The sequence below is a fragment of the Phaseolus vulgaris genome, chromosome 1 (genome assembly GCF_000499845.2).
Source record: "Phaseolus vulgaris cultivar G19833 chromosome 1, P. vulgaris v2.0, whole genome shotgun sequence".
Lineage (NCBI taxonomy): Eukaryota > Viridiplantae > Streptophyta > Magnoliopsida > Fabales > Fabaceae > Phaseolus > Phaseolus vulgaris.
The window spans coordinates 37,801,772-37,815,844 of record NC_023759.2 but is presented as its reverse complement, the minus strand read 5'-3'; the positions used below and the strand labels follow the sequence as shown (position 1 = coordinate 37,815,844).

The 14,073-nt window shown below is 26.6% G+C and overlaps 1 protein-coding gene across 1 annotated transcript; it reads right to left on the bottom strand.

The window, feature by feature from the left end:
* Positions 1 to 2,593: 2,593 nt before the first annotated feature.
* On the bottom strand, positions 2,594 to 4,491 carry LOC137816005 (AP2-like ethylene-responsive transcription factor BBM). Its single transcript, XM_068619110.1, has 8 exons — positions 4,403 to 4,491; positions 4,243 to 4,310; positions 4,117 to 4,125; positions 3,812 to 3,900; positions 3,552 to 3,625; positions 3,360 to 3,410; positions 3,200 to 3,273; positions 2,594 to 3,081 (listed from the first exon to the last, which is right to left on the bottom strand). Exons 1-8 carry the CDS (start codon positions 4,489 to 4,491, stop codon positions 2,594 to 2,596), a joined length of 942 nt encoding a protein of 313 aa, XP_068475211.1.
* Between the last annotated feature and the right edge of the window lie 9,582 nt (positions 4,492 to 14,073).

The following is a 14,073-nucleotide window of genomic DNA, read 5'->3' as shown; positions in this document are numbered from 1 at the left end:
TGGTATGAAGATGGTGATTGAGGTAAGTTGTTTTATTTAGTTTTGTTTTTCATTTTATGTTTGATATTGGATTAGTATCTCCATAATATCTCTCTGAAAATTTCATAGATCGAATCTGGTATTATATATCTAATTGTACAATGATATTTTACAAATCTAATTATATAATTGGGTATGTGTTTTAGATCTATTAATACATACCAGATTGTGCACTATATATATATATGTTCTTTAAATAAATTAGATTTTTTAATATGAAGAGAAAGACTTTTCACTTTTTCTTTTAAAGGTGCAGGATTAGGAAGAATTCGCCTTATTGGATTGAGCAACACACGATGTTGGGGGCCCAATATAGTGTAAAATGAGCCAATTGAAACTTCATGAAAAAATTAATCTAAAACTTCTAAATCATTATTTTACTTTTTCTTCATTTTAGTTCACATATATTTTTAATTATTAATATTTAGTTTCTATAATTTCCTAATAATTGTATAAATTGAATCAAAATCACCCCCAAAATCTCTTCTAATAGTTAGTAAAATTGCGATCTACTATTTGCATAAATTAGTTAGGAGAGGAAAAATGTAAAAAAAATAAAAACAACAAATTAGTTATTGTTACATCATGTACATTTATTTATTTATTCGGTTCATGTGTTTATATATTTTTTACTAATAAATTTATGTAAATTAATGATCTATCGCACTTACATTACCTTTATACTAATTATTACTGAATGAAATTTTGAGATAAAAGACTTAATTTTAACAATTTGGAAACTATAATATAAAAATTAAAATTTCAAATAGACTAAAATAAAATATATAAACATTTTTTTATGCTTTTTAACTCTTTTGTGGTTTAACACGGCTAGAAAACTAAGAAGAGGATAAACAAACAAAAATACGCATAAGAACAAATATTGAAGATTTATAAAGGAGGTCTGTTCACATGACTAGAGATTAAGACATTTCATTGTATATAAATGGGTGCAAACTTCACCTCATGAGTTGATTTTATGAGGTTGAATTAAACTTAAAGTCCACTTTGTAATATGTATCAGATAATAAGATTGAAATAAAAAAATTAACACAAATACATATCTTTCAAATTATCACAATATTCTAATATATATATATATATATATATATATATATACACACTAGTTTCCATGATTTTGTTCTTTATATATTACATTTGAAGTTTGATTGGCATTGGAAAATGCATATAAATTCTGAAATTAATGCAAGAGCATTAATTTGATCATCATGAAATTGATCATTGTTTAAAGTTCTTTGATCAATATCAAAGAGTTGTCTTGAATTGGAAATTTGAATTGAGTAAATTACATGATTGAAATGATACATGTATGGGTAGGTTACGGAATTCTTAACAAATGAAATCCAATATCAACAGCTTCTCTATTTATTTTGCCATATTTTACACTACACTTTTATCACTATATTATGCAAACCATTATGATGCACTATAAAGAACATTTAATCAAGATAATGAAATTTCTATAAACTTTTCAGTCCGAGGAAGTACAACATTCTACTCATAAGATACACTTTCCAAAAAAGTCCAACAGTTTTCATAAATAAAAAAAATTGAAATTTTCTAGTACACAATTTTAACTCAAACTTATATAAAAACTAATTCAAATTTAATTAAAATATAAAAATATTAATTATTATTTAATAAAAAATTATATTATAAAAAATATTTAATTTTTAAGCATACTAAATGTAAAATTTCCATCTCGAATCATAACTAAAATGAGAGGATTGTAATTTGGCGGGCCATGAATTTTTACGACTTCTTATTTTTAATATCTCTTCAAACAAAGAAGAAAAGTACTGATATCCCTCACAAATCTTTCTCTTTTGAATCGCCCAAAATAAATCCAGTGCAAGTGTGAAAGTGGATGGAAGCTTATCTTAATTAGTTACTTTCATATTTTTGACCTTAAATGTGAGATTAACCTTAAAGTAGTCCTACACACAAACCTGAATAAGGAATTCTTTCCCAAAGAACGACAATAATAATTTTATTTGTAACACTGTTAAATCAATATTTCGTTTTCTATTGATCACACAAAATTTCCAAAGAAAAGAAAATTGTACACGCTTCATTCAAAGAACCAACTTAAGTAAAATGACCATGACCATGAACAAAGAAATCCTAATACAGCAAGAAATTAAGCTCTATATCTTACCATACATGGGAAGCAAAATACCACTAAATAACGAAAACTTGTATGAAAAAAAATAATTTATAGTTTGAAAATAAATATTAAAGATGATGCACACGCTTGGAGAATCACAGGATCACAATGTATCCACTCTTCCAAGATAGGTATATACTAAATGGTATATATATAAATTAACTTCAAACCAAACATGCATAAGGACAAAAAGAGCAGGCAATGCATGCAAGCTCTTACCAGATCTTGCACTAGTGTAGTGTGCAATTAAAGTTTAACTTCAACAAATGGACAACAAATTGTTTGACAGAGAAAGCTGTTCAACATTGAAATTTAGTTAATAGTCCAATCACAGTCTCAATTCTGAACTTGTCCACTAACATAACTTCAACTTGGTCTAGGCCTCTTGATGAATTTCTTATAAGCATTGAACCTTTCCCTGGCCGTGCTTCTCTGACCTCCACTTCTGTCCACATTTCTTGTAGTGTCACTTTCTCTTTGTAAGGGCACATTTGTAGTGGAGCTATTTCCTTCTAATGAGGCCAATGCCACAGAATTTGCCTGTTCTTCTGTGTTTCCTGACATCAACGGCATTTCAACTTCTTCCTCTCCCACCCTGTTCAGATTGCCTTCATTACTACCATATACCATTGTTGAAGAGCCTTGGCCAGTAATGTTCTGAAACACTTCAAAATGCTGCGTATCTTCCACAGGGACAGTGACTTTTGACTCATATACCATTTTTTCATCATCAGTTTGCCCAAGCAAAATGGCATCAACATCATAAAACCTGATACTGAAATTAGTAATGGCGCTGAGCCCTTTCAACCTTATGCTCGCAAAATCATAAGCCCTAGCTGCTTCCTCTTCTGTGTCTGTTTATATAATTGAAAACTCAGAAACTGATCAATGCTTTAAACAGTTTAGATGTTAATAATACTTTAAAAAAAATACTATATAGAATACGTCTATGAAACATATAAAAGACTTCACCGAATAATCCAAGGAAGATGCGATCGTCGTTGCCTTTGTCCAAATATGCTTGCCATTTCCCAGTAGAGAAATCTCTGATTAAAATAAGTAGAAGCGAGTGAAAGAGATGAATATATATAGCTAGAAATTAAAAGACCACTAGCTATATTTTTGTGTATACCTGGAGACTCCACGGAACATGGAGATGGACTTCATAAAACTGAAACTTAACCTATAGATATATACAGGGATACAAAATGATTTGCACTGATCAATATACGTTATTTAGTAGGGGAAATGAAAATGATTGAATTGATAACAAAGGAAACTAGGAGTTTAAGTGGTTCACTGAAGAGTTCTTTTCTGATATTACATTCTGACAGAATCGACAACTTCTGTTTTAGACATATCAGTCATAGTCTCCAGCACTGCCTTGTATTGGCTTTCCTGGAACAACAAAAGGTATTGTTGGACAATATATGTGCATGGACTCATCTATCACATATGCCAAAGTTTCATCTTAAAATTATAAGTGCTGCAAAGTTTTATCTTTTTACTTTATTTATTGTTGTTATTATTATATATGCATCCATATTTGGAATGGCAAATAAATCTAATAGAAACTTAGCTTACTGGAAAGTTTGTTTTTACACCGGATCCCCCAAGTTTCAGGGCCACCAAGTCATGAGCTCTTGCTGCATTTACCTCATTGTCAAATTTACCTGCACATATATAATAATAAAATTACACTTTTTTTCCCATAAAAAAATGTTTGCTAAGAATAGTGCAAGTATAAAAACACGTTTTCATCAACTTGCACTTTATTGAAATGTTCCCATTCATAAACCATAGTTAAAGTTATCAGAGTTGCATTAATCATTGCACTTCCCCTTTTGAAGTCATAATAAAAAGTACTTGAACAATGTTGCTTGACTCACCAAGATGTACTGCAAGATACAGGTAAACATAACATTAGAATTTTGAACTTATCAAGTGGTGGATATTTCCCCCCCTCAAATTACGTATAATATGGAAATTCTGAATTAATGTACATAAAAATTTACTTATTTCCTCGCTCTTGGTTTCATCATTCTCACGTACTTCAGCTATATAGAATGATTTATCCGTGACTCTGAGTCACATAAAACCCATATTAGTCAGTTTAATAGTCAAAGCCATAAAGAATAGTTTATGCAGACTATAAACGGAGTACTGTATATGTACTTTCGAACTCCTTCATATGGATGAGACTCGTTCCTCTCATGACCCGAAACTGAGGATCCTTCAGAAGTAGCAGCAGCAGTCGGAAACATCTTTTTTTTGGCTTTCTTTTTTATAACAACGAGAAATCCTAAAGAGAACAAAATGAAAACTACTCTCAGTAAAGTAACCATGAATTTTGAATAAAGGCCTACCTGCCAAAACAAAATTGATCTGTTTCTTTAGAAAATAAAGATAAAGCAAAAAATTGTAAAAGTTAGGGATTCAAAGAAACGCAGTAAATGAACACAAAATTTGGCATGTGGTTAGGGCATGGATAGTTTTAATATGGTTATACTATTATTTTTCTTTCCTTATCTGTACTAAGCAAACAAACTAGGAGACTCTTCCCTTCCCTCTCCTTCCTTTCTCTTTTTTTTCTTCATTAAAATCCCTGTCATTTTATCCTCTCCTTTTAAATATAACACAGAATGTTTTTTTTCTATACCAAGCCCTAAATAAATGTGATATCTCATGGCCAATAAGCTTAAATCCAAAGAATATCCAGCTCCACAAGCAGAATTAAATATATTGAAATCCCTTAAATTCTGTTTCAATAGGCATTATCTTTTTGAAGGATTTAAACTATCATCTACATGTAACACCATCAGGTACTTTTATGAATTGAACTTCTAGTTTCAGTGTGTGCTCCCCTGAACTGAAAGTAAAGCATGACCTCTATAAGTTTTTTTTTTAAAACCAACAGTTTAATGCGGTTACCTTAAGTAATAATAGGGTTTTTTTCCCTAGATTTATTTAGTAAGTATTAGACTAGTTCTCCAAACTCTTTTATTATTATTTTTTTTTTGTCTTACAAAATATTGTTGTTAATTGTGTGGAGATGACAACTAATAGTACTATCAGTAAAGATATAGCTAATCTCTTTATCTTTATATATTCACTAAAAGATATTAACAATATTTAAATTTAAAGAATTAGTCACTAAAGTAAATAAAGACTAAAATTAGAATTTAAATTTAAAATACTGCTAATTTCAGAGACTTTAATTACCAGTTAAAGAGCTTATTCAACGATACTATAATAACATAATTTAAATAATAATAATAATCCTTAATTTTTTGAAATATTTTATAAATCAGTCACAATGATTATTTTTTTCTATAAATAAGTTTTTATTTAATAAATTTATTGTAGTAATTGTATCAGTCATTATAAATTAAGAATTGAGTTTAACAACTTCGGTCTAAAATTTTGGCAATAAACCCTTCTAGTTATAGATTTTATTAATTCATTACACACTAAACTTATAATATTCTCACTCTAATCCTTTATTTGATTTATTATGTAATACTTAGGAATAACCCAAATAATTAATAAAATTGAAACACGTCAAACTAACATTTTCGTGGTTTGAATTTGTTGAAAAAAAAAACAATAAGATTTTCAAATAATTGAAAATAACTGAAAAGTCAAGATGAGTATGTTTCTTATCTTTTGGAGAATTTACTAACATAGGAAGATTAGCAAAAGGCGAGTCTCATCCATAATGAAGTAAATTTATTGCAATATAAAGGGATCATCGAAGGAGAAGAATTATTCTATTAAAAAACAAGAGAAAAGAGTAAGTATGAGTGAGTGTGAGTACTTGTGAAATACTTCTGAGAAGGTTTTATGGAAATAGATAAAAGGTAACCACATTAATATTTGTGCGTTCAATCTAAAGATTTTTGGCGTGTGGGTGATTTCGTTTTGTGTGTGTGTTTCCAACAATATGGTGTATAAGAGCAATGCGTGAGAAAAGTTTAAGTGAAGAAATAAGTTTTATGATTCGGTAGGCTTTGGAAGATGAAAATCAAACTTGAGAGATAATGACAACACTATGATCAGTACAATTTGATTAGCTCCTGCTCCTAAAATCAACTGGAACATGTTGAAGAAGACAACATTGATGAATGCCCTTGGAGAAGCCCTAAAGCTGTTGACAATTTGTATATGTTTAAAAACGGAGTTGTATCAACTCAAAATGGATATGGTCCATGACAGCAGTAAGAAATTTAACCAGCTTTTGTCCATTGTTGATTGCAAATCTGTGATAAGGGCAACATTGAGGTTGGACTAGGTACTGCTGTTCTAAAGGGAAAATGAGAGAATGATGAGAAATGAGGGTGTTCATATGAAGGTCATGCACTAGTTGTGGAGGAGTTTGAATGAGGGAGGAGTAAGATGAGTGTTCCAGAGGAAGGTCCAAATCAATCATGTCAACAACGAGATCAATAACATGTCATGTCACTATTCTAGAAAGAAAAGTTACATACAAATGAGAGAGGACTTTAAAAGAATAATAATTATTAACGAAGATGATGAAACCTTTTGGATTAACATGGTCAAAAGCATTAAACATGACGAAATTTGCATTTGACAACAACTAAGAAGGCTGCTAAATCGAAATGAGTAGTGAATTTTGCAGCTTCTGAGCACATTCGTAGAGATGGAACGATGTTTGACACTTTCAAAACTCGAAGGCAATTTTACCATTTTAAGTTTGCAAATCGTAAGAGGAAAGATTGAAAGGAATAGGGAGTGTGAGAATGAAAGATGGACTCATCCAGCTTTTCAAATGTAAGGTTTGAATCTCAACAATGAGAGTAAATTTGAGAAGAAGACACTTTTTTTATGAAGTGATTATTAAAAAAATTAATTAGGGAAAAATGTAAATGGAAGTTGAAAGAAGTTTGTATTCTTGACTGTTGCGAAAACAAAAACCGTAAGTAATACAATTGAGATTGAATTACAAATATTTTAATCAATTTTAAAACAGTTAAATACTTTTGGGACAAATATTATATGAAAAGTACGTAAGAAGAGTCAAATCACGTATATTCCATCTAGGAATTCTTGGGTGTGTGAATGATTATGTTTTTGTGAGTTTTATCCAACAAAATAATTGAGTTCCTTAGATACACATCAAATATTTAACAGCCTCAGCTAGCTAGGTGCTAACCCTGGACAATAATTAAACCTGTGCTGAAGAAAATCAAGATTTTTGCATCTTAGTTTGATCTATGAGTAAACGATTTGAAACAGGGGTAAAATAATTACATGCATTGAAAATTTTCAAAATGAGTTTGCGCCTACTTAACTGTTCTTACTAACGAATGCAAGAGTCTCAGAAGCTCTAAGAAGAATTTTCGCCCAGGATCTGATTCGGTTGATGTATGTACTCTGATTGTTTGCTAAGATCGGAAAAGCTGCACCAAAAAAGATAAATTAATAACAGTTGTTGTTCTTATTTTGTAAATTGTAGGAAGTTAGGGATTGAGATCTACATATAGAACAGAAACCAAATCAGTACTTTTACCTCAGAAGAGAAAACAAGAGTACGATTGTATCTATCTCTATTTCTCTTTGCCACCTTTTATTGAGATTTTCTGTGTGCTCATCATTTTCTTGTTTTGAGAAGTACAATGTTCCGACAAATTACATGGATCAGTGTGTGTTTGATATCCTTTCTAGACCTTAATTCTCACTTTCCAAAGGATTTCCAACGTGTATCTATCTATGTCTCGAGGTTCATTATTATCATAAGTGAACGCTCACTCTAACGTACCCAGAGCAGTTTCTTTTTCGTTATTTTCAGCTTTTAAACATTATATTCAATTCTATTCTTTATACTGCCACTTTTATTTTATTTTTATTTTTCTATCTAACACTTTTTTTTTCTATCCAGCACTATTTCAAAAATAAATAATAATAATAATAAATTAAAAAAATTAATAAATTTAATTTTGAATGCATTAAAAAAAATATTTTTAATATTTAAAATAGTTATTAATGAATAAAGAAACAAATTTTTACAAAATAAAAAATTAAAAATGTTTAGTTTATTTTTTTTTTAAAATGAAGAAAATAAAAAATGTTCATATTGTCAAACACCAGGACACACAAAAAGAACGTCTTCTAACATTACTAGTTCATTTCTCGTCATTAATTATGTTTCATTTCACACAAACTATTTAATGTACCATTGAAGAAAATATTAAATGAATGATCATCTCTCATTTATCTTCCTTTTATGTTCAACATATACTTATTTAATATCACCTTATATCTCTTATCTTTATCTTATTTTGCTTTTATTTTATATCTTTTATGTTTTAAGATTTTTTTTTGTCATTCTTTATTTATTTCTGCTTTTTTGTTTTTATTTTTATTGTTACTGTTTTTATTTTCTATATTTATTTATTTTTATATTTTTTTCTTCTCATTTTTAAGCATTAAGTGTCGCATTTGCATTAGTTTTTTTTAGGATTTTGCATTTAAGTTAGACACTTCAATATTATCTGTGTCCACTACTAATTAATACTAATTGACTTTGTTTTTTTTTATAATTATGTTCTGTATTTTTTACTTGAAATTAAATCATCAATAATAATAAAAATAAATATTAATTTTTGTTTATAGATTCAACTTTTATGTTGTTGTAGGGTTTAATTTTTTATTTTCTTCATTCTTAAAATAAAAAATGTAAACTAAATTTTTAATTTATTATTTTTTTATTTTTATTTTGTAAAAACTTCTTTCTCTATTCATTAATTATATTTCTAACTATTTTAAACATTAAAAATATTTATTTTTTAAAGCATTCAAAATTAAAATTATCATTTTTTTATTTTTTTTTTACTTTTTAAAAGATGCTATATAGAAAAATAAAAACAAAAGGGTACTAGATAAGAAAATAAAAACAAAAAGATGCTAGATGAAAAAATAAATGTGTAAATAGTGGTATATAAGGAATTGAGTCACCAAGCTCATTGTCACCCAAATCCTGCTATCATTGTCACATACTGTAACAAATCCTGCTATCATTGTCACATACTGTAAAAAAAACTGTGTAAATTAACATAATGATTACTTTTAAGAATCTATATTTCCTTTTTTAACCATATAGAGGTATTTTTTGTTTTATAATTTTTTGTTTTTAGTAAAAATATATGTCCCCTTTTTAATATTTTTTATCAATTTAATAAAATTTTATCTCTTAATTATTAAAATTGATAAAATTTTAAAAAATTATTGAAATAAATAAGTCGTATATTTGTAACACAATTTCAGTATAAACAAAGTGACATACAACTTTTAGTGTATTTAACTTAAGTAAGTCATGACATCATACGATTTACTTATTTTATTAATTTTTTAAAATCTTACTTATTTTGATAATTAAGAGATAAAATTATATTTGAATAATAAAAATCAATTTTTTTAACAAATTGTAATTTTTAATTAAAGATTAAGCATACGTTTTTATAGTTAAATGTTTTTATAGTTAAAGACAAAAAACCATTTTTTATATTTTTGTCTACAAATATTAAAAATCATTTTACAAATTAAAACAGAAAACACTATTGGGTCCACCATAGGTTGTCCACTTAGTGGACCAACTCAACCTAACTCATTTTTTAGTTTATTAAAATATATATTCAACGTATATTTCTAATATAAAAATTGAAAGCAAGTTCTAATAACCTAGGAAGTTTGTACACACCTGATGTGTTTGTGTTTATGATGGACATACCGAGTATAAAACTTTTACAACAATTCTAGTTCTAACATAATTTAAAAAATATATATATTAATTTTTTTAAAACTCAAATTTATTGTATAAATTTTTATTATGATTATAAAAATAAGGAACAAATTTTTGAACTAGCCATGAAAAAACATATTTCTGTTAAAAAACAATTGAAACATACTTGTGCATATAAATTTTTATTATCAATTTATATAATTAATAATTATGTAATATATATATATATATCCTTATTTATATATATATATATATATATATATATATATATATATCCTCGTGTTCTACATTTTAGAGATTATACGTATCTCATTATTTTTTTGTCGTACCAATATCCGTGTAGTGTCTCTGATAAATAGACCATAACACAAAAATAATATTATATTAATATACACATAATTATCATATAATCATCCTAACATATCTTAATATATATATAAAACAATATCTGATAACTCTAAATATCATAATTACATAACATCTAAATGAAATGTAAATAATTTTAAAAATGAATCCAATATATTTCTTCCGTAACTCAAACTTCAAATAAATATAATCCAAAATCATCTTAAACTAAAATTACAATTCAAATTCATAAAAATATAAATTATTATCCAACATCAATTCATTAATCTTGCACTTCTATAACATTGTACTTAAAGTCATGAACAGAAAATACATATTTATCTCCTAAAATATCTTGTTTATCCTCCTCACCTACAATAAAAAAGATTTAACTAATAATAATGAAAAATTAAGTAATAAATTATTAAATTAATTTTATATAGTAATAATAATATTGAGAAAATAACTCCATAATTAATAGATTTTGATTTTGAGAGAAAATAAATGAAGAAAAATAAGAGCTAGAAAAGAGAAGGGAAACATGTGGATTACATATAGTTCCCTCACCCCATTTTTTTATAATTATGCTGAATTGTATTAAAAGTTTTTTTTAATTTTTTTTCATGAGTAGGTGAAGCAACTCTCACTCATCATGAGTTTTATTCAGTGAACTATCGATTAGGGATGACAATGCAGGCGGGCCATGCGAGTCAGTCCACAGTCTGTGTGGGTCAACAGCGGGATAGAGCGGGTTGGTCCACTAGCCTGCATAAATAAAAAAATAATTATTTTTAACTTTTTAAAAAAAAAAAATCATACTCATTCATCCATTATTGCAAAGTGACCTTTACTTTATTTTTTTAAAAAAATTGAATTCAGTGCACTAAAAAAAGAAATATTTTATTTTAATCATCTAAATGAGTTAGTATTAAGAATGACATTGAATTTAGTTTTAAGTAAAGTCTTATATTTAAAATTTGTTAATAAAAAAATAATATAAAAAAAGATTTCAATAGGATAGTTAAAAAATTAATCATCTTCATTAAAATATTTTGTAGCAAAACTTTCATAAGGTACTCTTATACATTTACATACATATATAAGAAAAAATATATACAAAACAAAACTTTAATTATTTTTAAGCAAGTCTTCTAACAACACTCATACTTGAATCTATATTTTTATCTTAATTGAATAATTGAAACACGAATAAAATTTTAATTTTTCAGTGGTAGAAATAAGTTTTTTTTTATAATTAATTAAATTTTAATTTTAAAAAAAAATATTTTTCTTATGCGAACTGGTCCACAGACCCACAAGTTACCTCTTATGTGGGGGTGAGCAAGTAAAATAAGTTAGCACTCCGGGTCAACCCGATCCACATTTTGTAGGTCAAACGCAAGACGCCCAGTCTGTTTTACCACCCTTTGGTCGAATTTGATTCTAATTCTTACTAAAATTTATAATTTGATTGTCCATCATAATTTAAACTCGTGGTAAATGGAATTAGAAAATAGTTTCGGCTTTTAATCATATTTATTTAGTCTTTGATTTATTTTTAAAAACTGAAACAAATACACCGAGAAAGTAAAACAAATAATTAAAAAAAGTGGTCCTAGCCAGGTCGTCAAATTTGGCATTTTCTTGTTCCTAGTCTTAGCCAGGTTGTCTAAATGAAAATTTAAATGTTAATCCTATATCACAATTTTTATTCATACCATATTAATTACCATATGTTCTTGATTACTTTTATAGGTATTTACTTCAGATTTATGATAAATAATTATATTATTATATTTTTATACGTTTAATTATTAACTTTCTTAAAATATATTGAAATTTGCGTTTAAAAATTTAAAATTGAAAATAATAAATTATATGTGATAAAGAATTAAGTTGAAGCCTTGAATTAATATTAAAAGCAAAAGAAAAATATTAAACACCGTGGTTTTTTTAAATCTCCCTGCTGTGTAATTAAGTTTGCAGGAAAATATTAACTACTGTAGTTATTATTATATATTCAATGTAATAAATATTTATTGTAGAAGATGTTTTATAAGTGGAGGATAGCAAGAAATCTTAATTGTAAATCACATAGCGACAACTTTTTTATTTCACCTAATTTTATGAGACCAACTCAACAATCAAAATTTAATAATCAATTTATTGCTAATAATATTAAATATAATAAGTAGAACTAGATAATTTTTAATGATTAATTTGAAACTATAATAATAATTATTATTATTAATTAACAATGTATTAGAGGAATCAAACCATGTTCTATAATCACTACACCAAATTTTTTTATCATGTAATAACTATTATAATTATTATTATAATTATTATCATTATAACAATAGTTATTGTGATGTTATTATATTATTACTATTATATTTCTTATTATTAAAATTAATATTATTACTATATTAATAATAATCAAAACAATATTCATAATAATAATATAAATAAATAAATAAAAATAATAATCATAATCATAATCATAATAATAAAATAATTATAACTCGTTCTTTAAATCAGTAGATAATTTGTAGTGGTATATTTCTATTTAGCAATCAATTTAATTTCGATTGCTAAATCAATGTAAATTAGTGACAAAATCCAAATTCAGTCACTAATTTGTAGAGATTTAGTTATCGAAATCAAATTGGTAACTATTTTGTAGGGATAGATTTGTATTTAGTGATCAATTTGATTTTGATCGCTAAAACAGTGCAAATTAACAACAAAAACCAATTTCAATAGCTGATTTTTAGGGATTTAGTGACCAAAATCAAATCGATCGCTATCAGTATAAATTTGCGAAAAAAAATTAGATTGGGTGCTAATTTCTACTAATTTATAACCAAAATACAATTGGTCGCTATTTCAATGACAATTTGCAATCAATTCATTTCAATCGCTAAAATTGATCAGTAAATGATCTTTTATACGTATGATATTTAGAATTAATTACGTCATGTAAGAGTTCGACGTGGATACAAGAAATGTAAATTTACTTCGAATATAATATCCAAATTAAAAATGTGCATATTTATGTTGGACCGTAAATTGATCAACATAAATGAATATTTAAAAAGTACAAAACAAAATTCAAAAATTTATGTTAGACCATACATTTACTAACATAAATTGATGTCGAACTTGGTAACGTTCAACGTGCATTTACGTCTACTGCATGGTTCAATGTAATTTTGATTTTTTTTTTAATTTAATTGGTTTTAGCTTAAAAGAAATGCAAAAAGTTATAAAAAAAATATCTAATCTAATATAAAAATTAACTAAACACAAGAGAATAAGACTAACTACACTACAAAAAGAATGTTATCCATTGTTTTCTTATTTGTTGTATGTCATTTTAACACAATATTGAATTGATCACTAAAGACATGAAACATTTGACTCACATGTGCAATAGTCATAAAAGTATAATACCCACTCAAATGATATTTTTCATGTAGTAAATGATATTCAAACAAAGCAACTTCCCTATTACACTAAAATGAGAAACAAGTGACAAAAGTTACGTCCATGCCATATTTTCTTCATCAACATCACATATCATCTCCTCTAAATGATTGTTCGTTCCTTTTTTAAAAGTTTTTGACACAGTAGGAATGTTTAGTATTTATCCATATCAAGTCCATATTATATAATTTTTCACTATATAAAAAATAATCAAGAGATCATGTATCTTCCTCAAATTTTGACAAATCATTCA